General features: G+C 46.4%; 1 protein-coding gene across 1 annotated transcript in view; it reads right to left on the bottom strand.

Moving 5' to 3' along the window:
• Positions 1-12,963, bottom strand: part of tnrc18 (trinucleotide repeat containing 18) — a 157,378-nt gene that overhangs the window by 80,519 nt on the left and 63,896 nt on the right. Inside the window, exon 5 of the mRNA XM_048609747.1 lies at positions 8,709-10,634. Coding sequence (XP_048465704.1) covers positions 8,709-10,634 — 1,926 coding nt within the window. The remainder of the gene's footprint in view (positions 1-8,708; positions 10,635-12,963) is intronic.

A 12,963-nucleotide genomic window follows, 5' to 3' on the forward strand; every position in this document is an offset into this window, starting at 1 on the left:
TTCCTGCTCCTCTGATGCTGCTTGGCCTGCTGTGTTCATCCAGCTCTACACCTTCTTATCTCAGATTCTCCAGCATCTGCAGTTCGTACTATCTCTTAAATTGGCTGAGGTTGGGATTACTGCTGCTCAATAGGAATAAGTCCTGCTGTCAAGAGCTATGAGCCAAAATGTGGCCAGCACATTAGTCTAACCAACAGATTAGTTGAGAAGACCTCACTGATCTCCACTGATTTATTGCATGTGGCGAATGTTGTGGGGTGGGGGGCGCGTGGTGGTGGTGGTGGTGGTGTTGTTGGTGGCTGGCAATTTCGGGATAACAGAGTGAGCAGGGCACCTCACATATTTTACAATACCCGTGCTGAAAATATGCCTGGCCACTATGTGTATGTACAATCGAGCCCAGTGTTTCTGATATGGCCACCCGTTATACTGCGTCCCTCCCATCCACCACAGCCTTACTGCTTTTAGTCACAAAACATGGAACAGTCCTCGGGGGTGAAGTTATTTTGAGCGACCAACAACTTCCCTTATCCCTTCTTGTCAGGATGCATGAACTCCAGTTTGTGCATGGGTCTGCTTTGATATCCTGCCAATCAGATCTTAGCCTAGACAAGGTGAAAAAAAGCAGGGGATTTTTGTACACATGGTTAGGGTGCAGTGACGGAGCTAAACATGACCCTGTCCTCAGTCCGTGTCAGATTACCAACAGGGGCTAACTGATTCCAAACAGGACAGAAAACGCTTGACCCACCCTCACACATCTCACTCATAGCCGCATTATGACTGACTGTAGGTTCAGTGCAAATCCCATGCCTCCAGTCAGCTCACTGTCCATCAACATCACAGGCTAAACTGAATACATTTCTGCTCTGACTGGCTCAGCGCTGCCTTTGTCCATGATCTCTGTGCAGATGGACCTAGATGCCATCCCAAATTACATTATTCATTAAAAAGCTTTTCCTTTGAACCACTGTCCAGAGACTAACTCTCCACATATTACCACACTGGCTTCCATTCCTCTGTATAATTGGATATCTGCTCCCTCTAGATGACTGAATCCACTGAATACAAATAACATATGTCACAGCACAGAAGAAAAATTATCTCCAACTAATTCTGAACCTCCCCTATCTCTCACAATCTCCTGCTAACCTCACATCTTTCTCTTTACCTAGTCACCCTCAGTTTAACTCCCTCTATGGCCATAGGGGCTGTTCTCGAACTCTTCAATCCATTTTAGTCTTACAGTATTGTAGGCGATACAGTGAAGGTTCCCTGAATGAGTCCCTGTGATGAGGCAGCTCTCTGGTGAGGACAGCTTGAGTAAACTGGGTCTATATTTCCCCACAGTTTGCAAGGATGACAGGCGATCTCATTGACACCCACAAGCTTCTGAAAGGGCTTGATAGACGTGAGGGGGTTGTCTCTGGTGGTCAGGAAATGTAAAACACAGGCATGAGGTGTCAGGATAAGGGGACAATCATTTAGGATGGAGATGAGGGGAAATTGCTTCACTCAAAGGGCTGTGACTCTTCGGAATTCTCCACCTCTGAAAGTTGTGGGCACTCCTTCGTTAACCACTTAAGAATGAGTTGGACAGATTTTTGGTCTCTCAGGGAATCAAGAGAAAGGGGAATCAAGCGAGAAAGTGGAGTTGAAACTGGAGTCCAGCTGTGATTGTATTGAGTGTTGGAGCAGGCTTGACATGTTATAAGTCGACTCTGATTTACTGCGTTCACCCTTCTCATACCTTCTGTACTGCCAAGGACTGGCCCACTGCACGCAATCTCTTTCACTGCCAGTAGACACCTTCCACTAGTTATCCTTCCACCCAGCTAATCTCCATTCTATGCCACATTCCTGCTCCTCTTCAAAGGCCTCCTTAAAACCAACTGCTCCGACCGCACGTGAATGAATCACTGCATTAAAAGTAGCTATATAAATGCAAGTTGGTGGTTTCGTTAAAATGTCAGTTTGGTTTTGCCCTGACTGCTACATTAATAATTCCATCGGTGCTGGGCCCCGTAATATTTCAGATTGTTAATTCAACTCTGAAGAGTCTTCTTTAATGATGCTAAATTAGGTTTTGATGGATAGGTTGACACTTGGATGGAATTAATGTTGAGAACTACTTCAGGGTTAATCAATTGGTTGCCGTAGCATTATTTCAGTGGGTCAGAGGTAACACGAGGTGCAGAAAAGACATGGAAATGTTCCATGAAAAATAAAAACCTGGGACCAGCCAGTGAAAGAAAAATATTTCTGCTGCTTAAGCGCAACAGCAGTTCAAATAAACTCCCAGTTGATGTTTCAGAGAGCCTGAAAAATAATGAAGGTGCCTAAGAGTCTCTCCTGTCTTTTTTTGAAAGAAAGGCTGATTTCTATAGTCTCTGTGTGATTTAACTGAACCAAACCTCAGCACCATAACAGTTTTGTTTACCCATAAATGTGCAATGGATAGGAAAATACAGAAAAGATATCAGGAGAATTTCTCCCCACTATCAGGGTGGAACGTGGCTCTGCACCGTGTGGGAAACAATCACTCATTGTAATCCACCCCACCCCGGTGTCCAGACCAGAGAGCAGCTAATTAAGGATGTCAGGGTCGGGGGGGCTCTCGAAGCTGGAGGCCATACCATTGCTAAAATGGCCTGGGGCAGCCTGGAGCCAGGGAATTGGTGCACAGGAGAGCTGCGCTATTTTTAGGGCCTGCCCGTCTCAGCTTCCAGGCCCGGACGAGCCTAAACATTAAGCCCCACATGTTTGCAAGACCACCCAGATCCACAACAAATTACACTAGCTTTTGATTACCTTGGGAGGTCAGAGAGGAATTTACCAGAATGTTACTGGCCTCGGTATTGGTCCCCAGTTTCTGTAGCCTCTCTCCTGAGAGATTCCATGATTTGCAGGGGCCAAGAAAGGCATTGTCGCAATGCTATCTCGCTGTCACAGACATGACCAACCAAGCTAATCTCTTCTAGCCCCTCATTTTGTGTGCTTACAGCTACTTTCTGTTCTTTGCTTTGTGACTATAGGAGCAGGGAAGGATGTACTATATTTCTCTTAGTTTAGTCATTCTCCATTCCAGTACAGTTAATGGCACCCTGCTTTCACTGAAGACCAACCCTTGAAGTGCTGCATTTGATAGTTCAATTTGTGTATAACTCATTTATTCAGTCAAAGTGAATGGTCACTGAGCTCCAGAACGTCAACGGCAAAAATGTGTGTTTAGGCCTTTGGAGTGGTTTGATTTAATGAATAATATTTTGTGGTTGTGAGAGCAATAACTGAAGTTACGCAACTAACAGAAGCCCCACTTCATCAACTTCACAATTTTGCCTTGCTATAATGGAATAATAAGAATATTAACGGTGTAGATATTAAAGCAGTCATAGCATTTATTAAAATAATCCATTTTAATTTCCCTCTTCCCTCCCCTCTACAGGTGGTTGCAGAATGAGATAATTCTATAACATACTGAAAGCTGCTGTTGTTATCCATGAATAGAAGCCTTGTCTTATAGGAAAGTAGGGAAAAGAGTATGTAGAGGCTATTTACCTACCATGCTCAGTGGAAAGGCTTAGGGCTGTGTCTAGGCAACCATGGCTTTCATATTAGCATTTCACTCATACAATACTGGCAGATTTGTCATCTAAACTGTGCTTTTACTTTCCTTTAAAGCTCACTAAGTCCAGAACCTTCCCTTATCACTAACGGGCTAAGAATATCACCAGGCTCTCCATTGCGCAGGATAAAACAAAATTAATACTTTTCCTCCGAAGGCTTGTCTTGTCGCCTGGCAACAGCCTGGAAGGCCGATTAGAATTCTGTTCTTGTTTGCAGCTTTTAGTTCTGCTCAGTAAATTACATTTAATGTTAGCTGCCTGTATCCTCATCATTGAAATGCTTTACAAACAGCTCCCTGTGTTGCCATTGCCTACTGTGGACTGTTGGACCTTGGCAACAGCCAGAGAAACTACTTCACAGACAAAGATTTCAACGACAGACCACATGATGTCTAGCCTAAAGAATTTTTATACAAGGACACGCAAAAGAGAGGGAAGTGTTCTCCTTTATTCTCTCCCACTGTGTCACCAATCAATTTGTACATTAAAAACACATCATATTGTTGATGATAGACAGGAGCAGGTCATGTGACTGCGCACAGACACACTGGGTTGAATGGTGCAGCGTTGCTTTATTCTTTTTCCCTCAGCCCATAAATGAAAGAGAAAAGGGAACTCCTATAGCTCAGCACAAACAGAAAGCTACACTCCGGCCGGCTAATGAGTTCAAGGTAAACATCAAAAACACATTTTACTACAACTGAACAAGCAGCCATTTCAGTGTACAATGTACATGGCCTCTTTGAGTTTTATACGTACCATTATACAGAGCATTATGATTTTACTAAAGAGGCTTCAATAAATAGAGAAATTTAAAGGTGATCCAGTTGCTTCTGCCTCGGGTAAAGCAATGTCATCCTGCAGCTCAAGATCTTACTTCATATTTTCTGCAAGATTGAGGTGACAATGTCATTCCTGCTCATATACACATCACAAACGTGGCTGCTCTAGGCTGGGCGACTGAAACGATTACAAACTGAAAACTGAGGCCCACTTTTGGTAATCAATTCTGTCAGTTCCAATGTCACATTATCACCTGTCTGCTCTAAGGAGAACAAACCCAGCTTTTCCAACCTCAACTTGTAGTCAAATGTCCCCCACTCCTGGTGGGTATCAACTTCACAGTTTGTTGCCACTGGCACATCTTGAAACTTTATGCTGTATTCCAATAAATGGATAATTTTTATTCACAAAAGCGCTGATCCCTGGGAGACTCCAGTGTTCCCAACCTCCAGGTGCAGAAGCACCCATTTACCACAGCTTGCTGCTTTCTGATAATGTTTTATCCAAGGTAACACCGATCTTCCTATTCCATGAGCCTGAATTTTGTTAACCAGCCTTTTAACTGGCGACCTGTTAAAAATCGCTCAGTGATGTATAAAAATATCACTTGGACCTCAAGTAGTTCACTGGTGTCAGTTTATTGATGCTCTGCCTAATCCATATCATTGTTAGCTCACCACATGATCTCCAGGTTTGACTCTGGACCCCTTCCATTTTCCTATCAGGTTTTTACGTATCAGAATTCTAATGTAACCAGGTTTCTGTAACTTGAGCTTTCCTCCATTCCCTTCCTGGGTGGGTCTGGGCTGCCGTTTTGGATCTCAGCCCGTCAATCTATTTCCACTTCTCTCTTCGGCTCTCCTGGGCCATTGCAATGCTTCCTTCCACTTCTTTGGTTTCCGTTACCCTGCCTTTCCACTATGTGACTCCAACCCTTCAGGACTCGATCCTGCTCTCCTGCCGCCGTGCCAGGCTAAACATCATTAGGTAAGCCCACAGTCTCCCTCTGTGCCCCTCTTAGCATTCTAGTTCATTACAAGCAGCAATCCTAGTTGTCTCATCCCATTGACCTATCCAACTGGCTCTAGGCTAATCGTGCCAGTCTTCTTCCTCTCCAACTCACCTTTGCTGACCCTATGGACTCTACCTCTTATCACTCCTTTCTCTGTCCACTTGTGAGCATGGTGCTTGCCCCTGGGGATAGCTGAATCAACATCAAGGTCTGAACAGAAACCTGGCTGAGGGTCTTAACAATTCACCCTCTAATGAGACCACCCGCCCAACTACATCGTCTGTCCGTCGCTGGTCATGGTGACACTGATCACCAGATCACCCCCGTCACCTCTATTTCAAAATCATCATTCTATATCAGTCTCCAAAGTACAATAAAAAACATTACCATTGAGATTTCTTCCCTCAACCTCTACCCTCAATCATCCCCAGTGATTTGCAACCTCCATCTCCGCTCATCATGTTCTCCGTCCTCTTGAGTTCTCCGCGCTCCAGTCCTCCTTAAATCTGTCCTTCCACGTAAGCTCCCCAACCCATATTCACAGGACACACCGTTGACAGTACTGTCTCATGTGGTCTTACCAGTCCCTCTGTATCAATGACAGACCAGGCCATTTCCAATCACTATTCCTCCACTGACAATTCTTTCCACTTTCAGTCCTGCGTCCATCCTTGAAAAATGCTATTTCTCAAACTCACTTACAACTGCATTTGCAAGACCCCAACTATTTAGCATTTGACACTTCATTTGTCCACAATATTTTTGCAGCTACTGCTTGACTCAACTGCATCCTCCCCTCCAACTGACAGCCCAGTCCTCGAGAAATCATTCCTTCTTCCTCACACTGCTCACTCCTCCTGGTTTGACCCTGAACTTTGTTCCCTCAAGTTCAAAGGTCATAGACAACAATGGAAATGGCAGACAACAGGGTCTCACCATCACTGGATCACTTAACCTACTGCTGGATTCTGTTCTCATCTGCTCAAATTGTTCAGCATTCCAGGATCACCCTGGATTGCAAAAATTAGTCTGCTTCTTTCTTAAACCCTTCTCCCTTCCACCAACCCATGTGAGAAGCTCATGGATTTATTAGTCACCAAAATCAAGACCACCTGATCAGTGGCCTTTGCATTGATTTCCCTACCTCCTCTCCCCCCAAATACAGTCAGACCCAATTTCCTTTAAAAGTTCTTGCAGCCTTCCTCTGAATTCATATCTTCCCCTTGTCTCCCCCTCATGTCTCCCCTAGTCTCCCTCATATCTTCTCCTAGTCTCCTTCGTATCTTCCCCTAGTCTCCCTCATGTCTCCCCTAATGCCAACTTCAAACTCAATCTGTCTTGAGATCCACTTTTTGCTGCCTTAACTTGATCCACTCTAACCTGCTGGGCACCCAACCACGCGTGCACATCGGCTGATATTGTAAACCATTCTCTTTCTTCTGGTGCTGTCTCCCTCACCTTTCGAGCTGCCGTCATTGACCCTCTCTTTGATAAGAACAACCCTTGACCCCTCCGCCCATGCAAAACATCAACCTCCCTTTCCTTTCCAAACCCCTGTTACATCTCAAATCCGAGTCCATCATTTCTACAGCCTCTGTATTTTCAGGTTTCCACCCCTGACACAGCAGGGCTCTTCTCAAAGTCGCAAATGGCATCCCATGTGACTGTGACAAATGTAACCTTTCCTTCCTTATCCTTCTCGAGCTGCGTGCGGCCTTTGTCATGATCACCAATACTAGCCTTCTGCAAAGCCTCTCCACTCTGAGGCTGGGTGTGACTGCTTTCACCTGGTCACATTCCTATTTATTTGCCAGAGAATCACTTGCAATGACTTCTCTTGCATTTGCACCATTACCACTGGTGCCCGCCCTATGATCTATCCCCTGCCTGGTTCCCATCCACATTCTGGCCCCATGCTCCAAAAGCACAGTGTTCATACTGACACAGGTGCCGACACCATCCAGCTCAACCTGACCACCATCTCCCTTGGACCATCCACTCTTGCAAAATTATCCAACTGCTTATCTGACTTCCAGTACTGAATAAGCAGAAATTTTCTCCAATCAAGTCTCAGGAAAAATAAAGCCCTTGATTACGTTCCCTGCTCCAAACTTTGTTTCCTAGCTACTGAGTCCATCCCTCTCCCTGGCAATACTCGGAGGTTAACCAGTCTGTTCACAACTGTTGGTATCAGTATTTGACTCCAAGATGGGCTTCTGTCCACATATCTATGCCAACTTCAAGACCATGTAATTCCACCTTTGTAACATTGCCTGACTTCACGCCTCCTCAGCTCATCTGCTGTTGAACTCCTCCATGAGTTCATCACCTCTGGACTTGACTATTCCAAGGCACTCTTGGCTGGTTTTCACACACCCCGCCCACCAACCTCAGATCATCCAAAACTCTGCTGCGCTTGTCTTAAGTCACCCTAAGACCTCTGCACCTATCATGTCTGTACGAGGTGACTCTAGTTTGACTGGGACCCAATGGATCTCTTGACTGCAAAATTAGCATCCTTGTTTCAAATCCCTCCATGGCCTCACCCCTCCCTATTTCTGAAATCTCCAAACCCAAAATCCTTTGAGATATCTGATATCTAATCCCTGTCTTTTGAATATCTCCAGTTTAATTGCTCTAACATTGGCAGCTGTGCCAATAGTTGCCTCTTTAATACTTTATCCACACCTCACTACCTCTCTATTTCATTTTCCTCCCTTCAGACACGACCTAACTTCAACTCCTTTGGCAAAATTTTCAAGCATCTGGCCTGGTATCTCCTGAAGCAGCTCAGTGTCAAATTTTGGTTTCTAACGTTGCTTTGAAATGCCTCACTCTATTAAAGGTGATACACGAGTTGTTTGTGGTTGAATATAAAAGATTTCAGGAAAAATAAATTGCAAAGTTTAGTGGCAGTGGTGTTTACTTCCATTTCCCCTAAAATTATCATCGGGCAAACAGCAAACACTGTGCCCCTTTTATAAATGCAACACAATTAATCGAGACATAACAGTGAAATACGAGAAGAACCTCATAAACATAAACTATTCACAGCGTCAACTGCACCCTCCAGTCCCTGAGGGACCCAGCGGTTGGGGATGATCTCAAATATACTCGTGGATGAGGCTTTCCTTCGCTGGGCTTGGACAAGATCCTTGGAACCACCAGAATTCTCACTCAAGCAGGGCCATGTCCACCTGGGACTGGGGATCGTCACCTTGGCCGTGCCTAGTCTCAATGAGACTGAGGAGGAGGACTCGGCAACATGGAAGATCCTCCCCACACACCTCCACAGCCATCCTTGGCACTGGGGTGACCCTGTACCTCAAACACTCTAACGCATTCAACAATTAACACAGGAACAGAGAGGTCACCCGACTGAGTGACTGTTGAAGCCATGGCGTTCATCATCTTACCTTTCATGTTGTTCATAGACAGCGAGCGATCCCTGTCAATCACGCCAGCTCCTGGTTTGCTGCTGTTGTCTTTCTGCCTGGCCACTGCCACTGCAATGCCCACAGGCGGATGCCTCACCTCCACCTCGCCCTGCATTGATTTGGCACTCTCTGGCCTCTCCGGGTCTTTCTTCAGCTGTTTGCTGAGCTGCTGAATGGGTAGGTGCTGCATCTTTGACACACCGTGCTGACCGGAGTCCGTCTTCACGTTGCCGAGTCCGCCGAACGGGCTCTTCTTGCCGCTTCCGGGCCGGCCCGCGGTCTCTTTGGCGAAGCTGCCGCTGTACTTGATGAGGCTCTGCATGGCCGAGACCTCGCTGGGTGTGCCCGCCACGGCCGACCTCTGCAGGCCCGTGGGGTCCAGGAAGGTTTTCTTCTGTTCCTCGTCCGCTCTGCTGCCGTGGCCGTGCTGGGCGGCCAGCGCCGCCATCTGAGTGGTGGCGTAGGTGGCCATCTCGAATGGCTTCCATTTTGGCTCCGGGGTGCACGAGCGCTTCAGCTGGGACTGCTCCAAGTGCAGCCTGGTGACGTCCACCCCATTGAAAACCTTCGGGGAATCCTTCAAGCCGGCCCTCTGGGCTCGCTCACGCTCCTGGCTTCTGTGATCGACCTCAAAACTTGACCTCGCGGAGTCTTTCGACAGGGCGCCGCTCGAATGCAGGTCCCTGGTTTCCGAAGGACTGAGGCCTGGTTTGCTCAGGAACAGTTCAGAGGTCACAGGCCTCTTTATTGCTGAAGAGTTGGACCTAATCACCGACCCTTCCTCCCTCACATTGTCTACCCTTTTACTCTCTGTGTGTGCAGGCAGATCCTGTGTCACCATTAACCGGGAGGAATCCACCAGTGTCCTTTCTGAGGGGCACTGCAAACTGCCTGCTCTATCACTAGTCGCTCTGCTCATATCCTTGTCTTTACACTTGTCGCTCTTATTGTCTCTAGCCTGAGAAGCGATCTGAATGGGCCCGTTTCTGTTCTCATAAAACCCAACCGAAGGCACAAAGGTAGGTGCAATAACTTTATGTTCCTTTCCCGGCTCCCTGGCAGTGGGGTAGATTGTGTAGATACTGGAATGGACAGGAAGAGGAGGGAATGTGCTCGAAGATGGCATCCGTGCGGTTTGAGAGGAGTGGGGTGATGGACAGCCACAGGAAACGTGCAAAGTGCCAACCGAGGTCACCACAGTGTCACACTTGCGTGTCTTTTCTGTGTGGGCGTGCAGCAGAGGTCGCATATTCTCGTCGTGCTTAGCAGAGTCTTTGGAGCATCTGTCCTGTTCGGTGATGGGGAGTCTCAGTGAGGAACTGGAGCCACTGTTACAATTACTGAGAGACAGGGTCTGCAGAGGATTCTTCGACTTTGGCTCTCCATTCCCAGTTCCCCGGTTCGGAGAGTGATTGGTAAGAACCGTAGAGTGATGTTCACTGGCCTTGGCAGCCTTGTCAAGAAGATGGATCCTCCTATCATTATCCGTCCTTCCATCTTGTGTGAGGTCCACCACACTCCTGGGCCGAGATTCTTCCCTGGACTTCTCCTTTTTAGCCATGTTTATGTTGACCTCAGTCCTGTATACTTTTTCTTTTGAGTCTTTCGCTGCATACCTCTCCGACTCTTTCGCGCTTTTCTGCAGATGACACATTTCCTTTTCTCTCAGGATTGAGCCTGACCCGTGACTGGATGTCGTCCTGGAGATGGCGGTTTGCGGGTGCGCAGCACCATGAAGGGCTGATTGTCCTGCGTGGCTGTGTAAGTAATATCCTTCTGGAATGAAAACAAACAGAGGAACGCATGTCAACGCATTGTCAAATGTCAGCAGTGTTCCTCAGCCTTCTCTTGGTGTGTTGGTGCACAAGTGAGACTGGAGGGGTCAGGGGCTTTCAGCTCTAGGGCCTTTCATGGCAGAATTCTGACTAAACAGTCACCAAGCAGAAATGTGGGACAGAATTTACCAGAACTTGCTGGATGGTCATGATGTTTTGGGAGAGGGCCGCTATAATCAGTCAGGGGCGCCTGTGTCCAATTCCTGACAGTCGGAAAACCGTACTGAGTTTAGCAGGCGTGCGGGGTCCTGCTGGCTTCTGGTGAGATATCAGGTGGTCTCTTCAAATGAGCACCTTTGGTAACTTGGCAACAGGAGGAGACCATTATAAGGGGACTTGTAAACTTGCTGCATCTAGTACCCTGGGTGAAATATTAAGGCCTCCTGCCCCGAGATAGTGGGGAATGACTTACCACCCATTCCTGCTGTCCTACTGATAACGCAATAGGGGCCTAGCAATAGGTGGCAGCAGCATCTGCCTGAGTCATCCCTTTGAAAATGCAAACTAGGACCCTGTGTCACTTTAGGTCAGTCACACTCAGCTGCCTGTCCAGCTGGAAAGAAGGCCAAAGATCAGACCAAAGATTAGGCTTCCCCTCAAAACCAACACGGCTGCCCAAAACTGGAAACCCTCATCGACATTCTGCCAGCCTGGGGATTGTTGGTCAGCCTGAGGGATATTTTTGGCATCCCACAGGGTTGCAGCTGACCCCAAATTCATAATTCCTACCTGCTACTTGCTGGCTAAAATGCCAATCAGACTTGCCCATTGAAGCGGACCAGATTACTCAGGGAGAGGAAAATGTCCAAAATGGGGATAGCGGCTCTGAGCAAAGTACCACAGTGTAATGAAATATCGCCTCCTGATCATGTGCACAATGTAGCATTGATCAATTTTCATTCTTTTAAAACTGTTGAGTTCCAACACAAAAAAAGAGAGACAACCTAATGGGGTCGTGCACCCAGAGCTAGAAATTTAAATCCTCACTCACCTAACATTTGCTAGGGGTTCTACTAACTGGGAAGAATTCCATTCATATTCAGCTGAGCTACTTAATACGATAGAGACAATCCCACTTTGCAAATTTCACTTCTTATCACGGCTTGGCATTGATCAATGGCCATAGATCAGGCTTACAGCCCGGATGATTCCACTCTCCGAGCTAAAGGATGTTTAAAATATGGGATGCAGTTACCTCAAGCTTAACGTGGATCTCTTGTTAGACCCAGCGCCTGTGCTTCGGTACAGTGGCATACAAATAGCTGGGTATCTATTTCCCAGCTTGTCAGATTTACCAGGAAAGTTCAGATTTAGTGCAGTCCTTTATCCTGGGACATACTGTAACAAATGACTAGCCAAGGAGACCTTGTGTCCTCAAGCTGCATCGCCAACACGAAGTCAGTGATTGATGTGGTAGATTTGCTTTCATACTATCAGTTAGGTTTCTAATAAATCTCCCGTCAATTTTGAGGTTTTGGAAAAAGTGCAGTCAATTACAGAAAAAAAATCATATTTGATTGAAGTCTGCAGATGTACTCCAATGTCTTGTGTTGAGATCCCAATCACTCTTCCTACTGTTTGTAGACATTGTGATCAAGTCATAAAGGGTACAAACTGATCTGTGAGTGGCACCCGTTTATTGGGACTGAAACTGGTTAGCAGCCATGCCAATTTGGATAGTGTGGTCTGTTTAGGACTTAATCTCACTTCAGTTCATGGGGGTCTATTTGTTTTCAGTACCTTAATAGCCACCTAAAATGTGTGTGCTAGGCCCATTGTATCTGTAAATCGGAGGCCTAGCATTATCAAACAATCCCTTTCCTAGATTTGTTAGCAAGTAAGACAGTGGGTCTTTCAGCCGTGAATGAAAAGTCAATTTGTCTTTTTTCGAATGTAAACCGTTTCCTGAGGAACCAGGAAGGGTAATGACGACAAATCTACAGACATCAAAGCCCAGTTACTCCTATTAGGCCTTATCCAAGGTCAGCTGTCAGCCTAGTATTGGCCCAAAACTGGTTACAGCTTTACTGCCAAAATACTTGGGGATGCACAGTAGGTGTCCTCTGTGTGTTGGTCTAAGTTAATTGAGGTCCAATTCTGGTCAGGCCTTAGGCCTACCCATTCCAGCACAATGATTGCTACGTGCACTTACTTCCTGCCACCAGGCATATTCTCAACCCTGTAAGATTCAAGTCCTAATAACACAAAAAAAAACACTCTGCTTCAATTATCCATTCCTGGAATATTTGGGGAGTATAAATGATTTTTTT

This window comes from Rhincodon typus, chromosome 21, assembly GCF_021869965.1.
Source record: "Rhincodon typus isolate 14 chromosome 21, sRhiTyp1.1, whole genome shotgun sequence".
NCBI classification, from domain to species: domain Eukaryota; kingdom Metazoa; phylum Chordata; class Chondrichthyes; order Orectolobiformes; family Rhincodontidae; genus Rhincodon; species Rhincodon typus.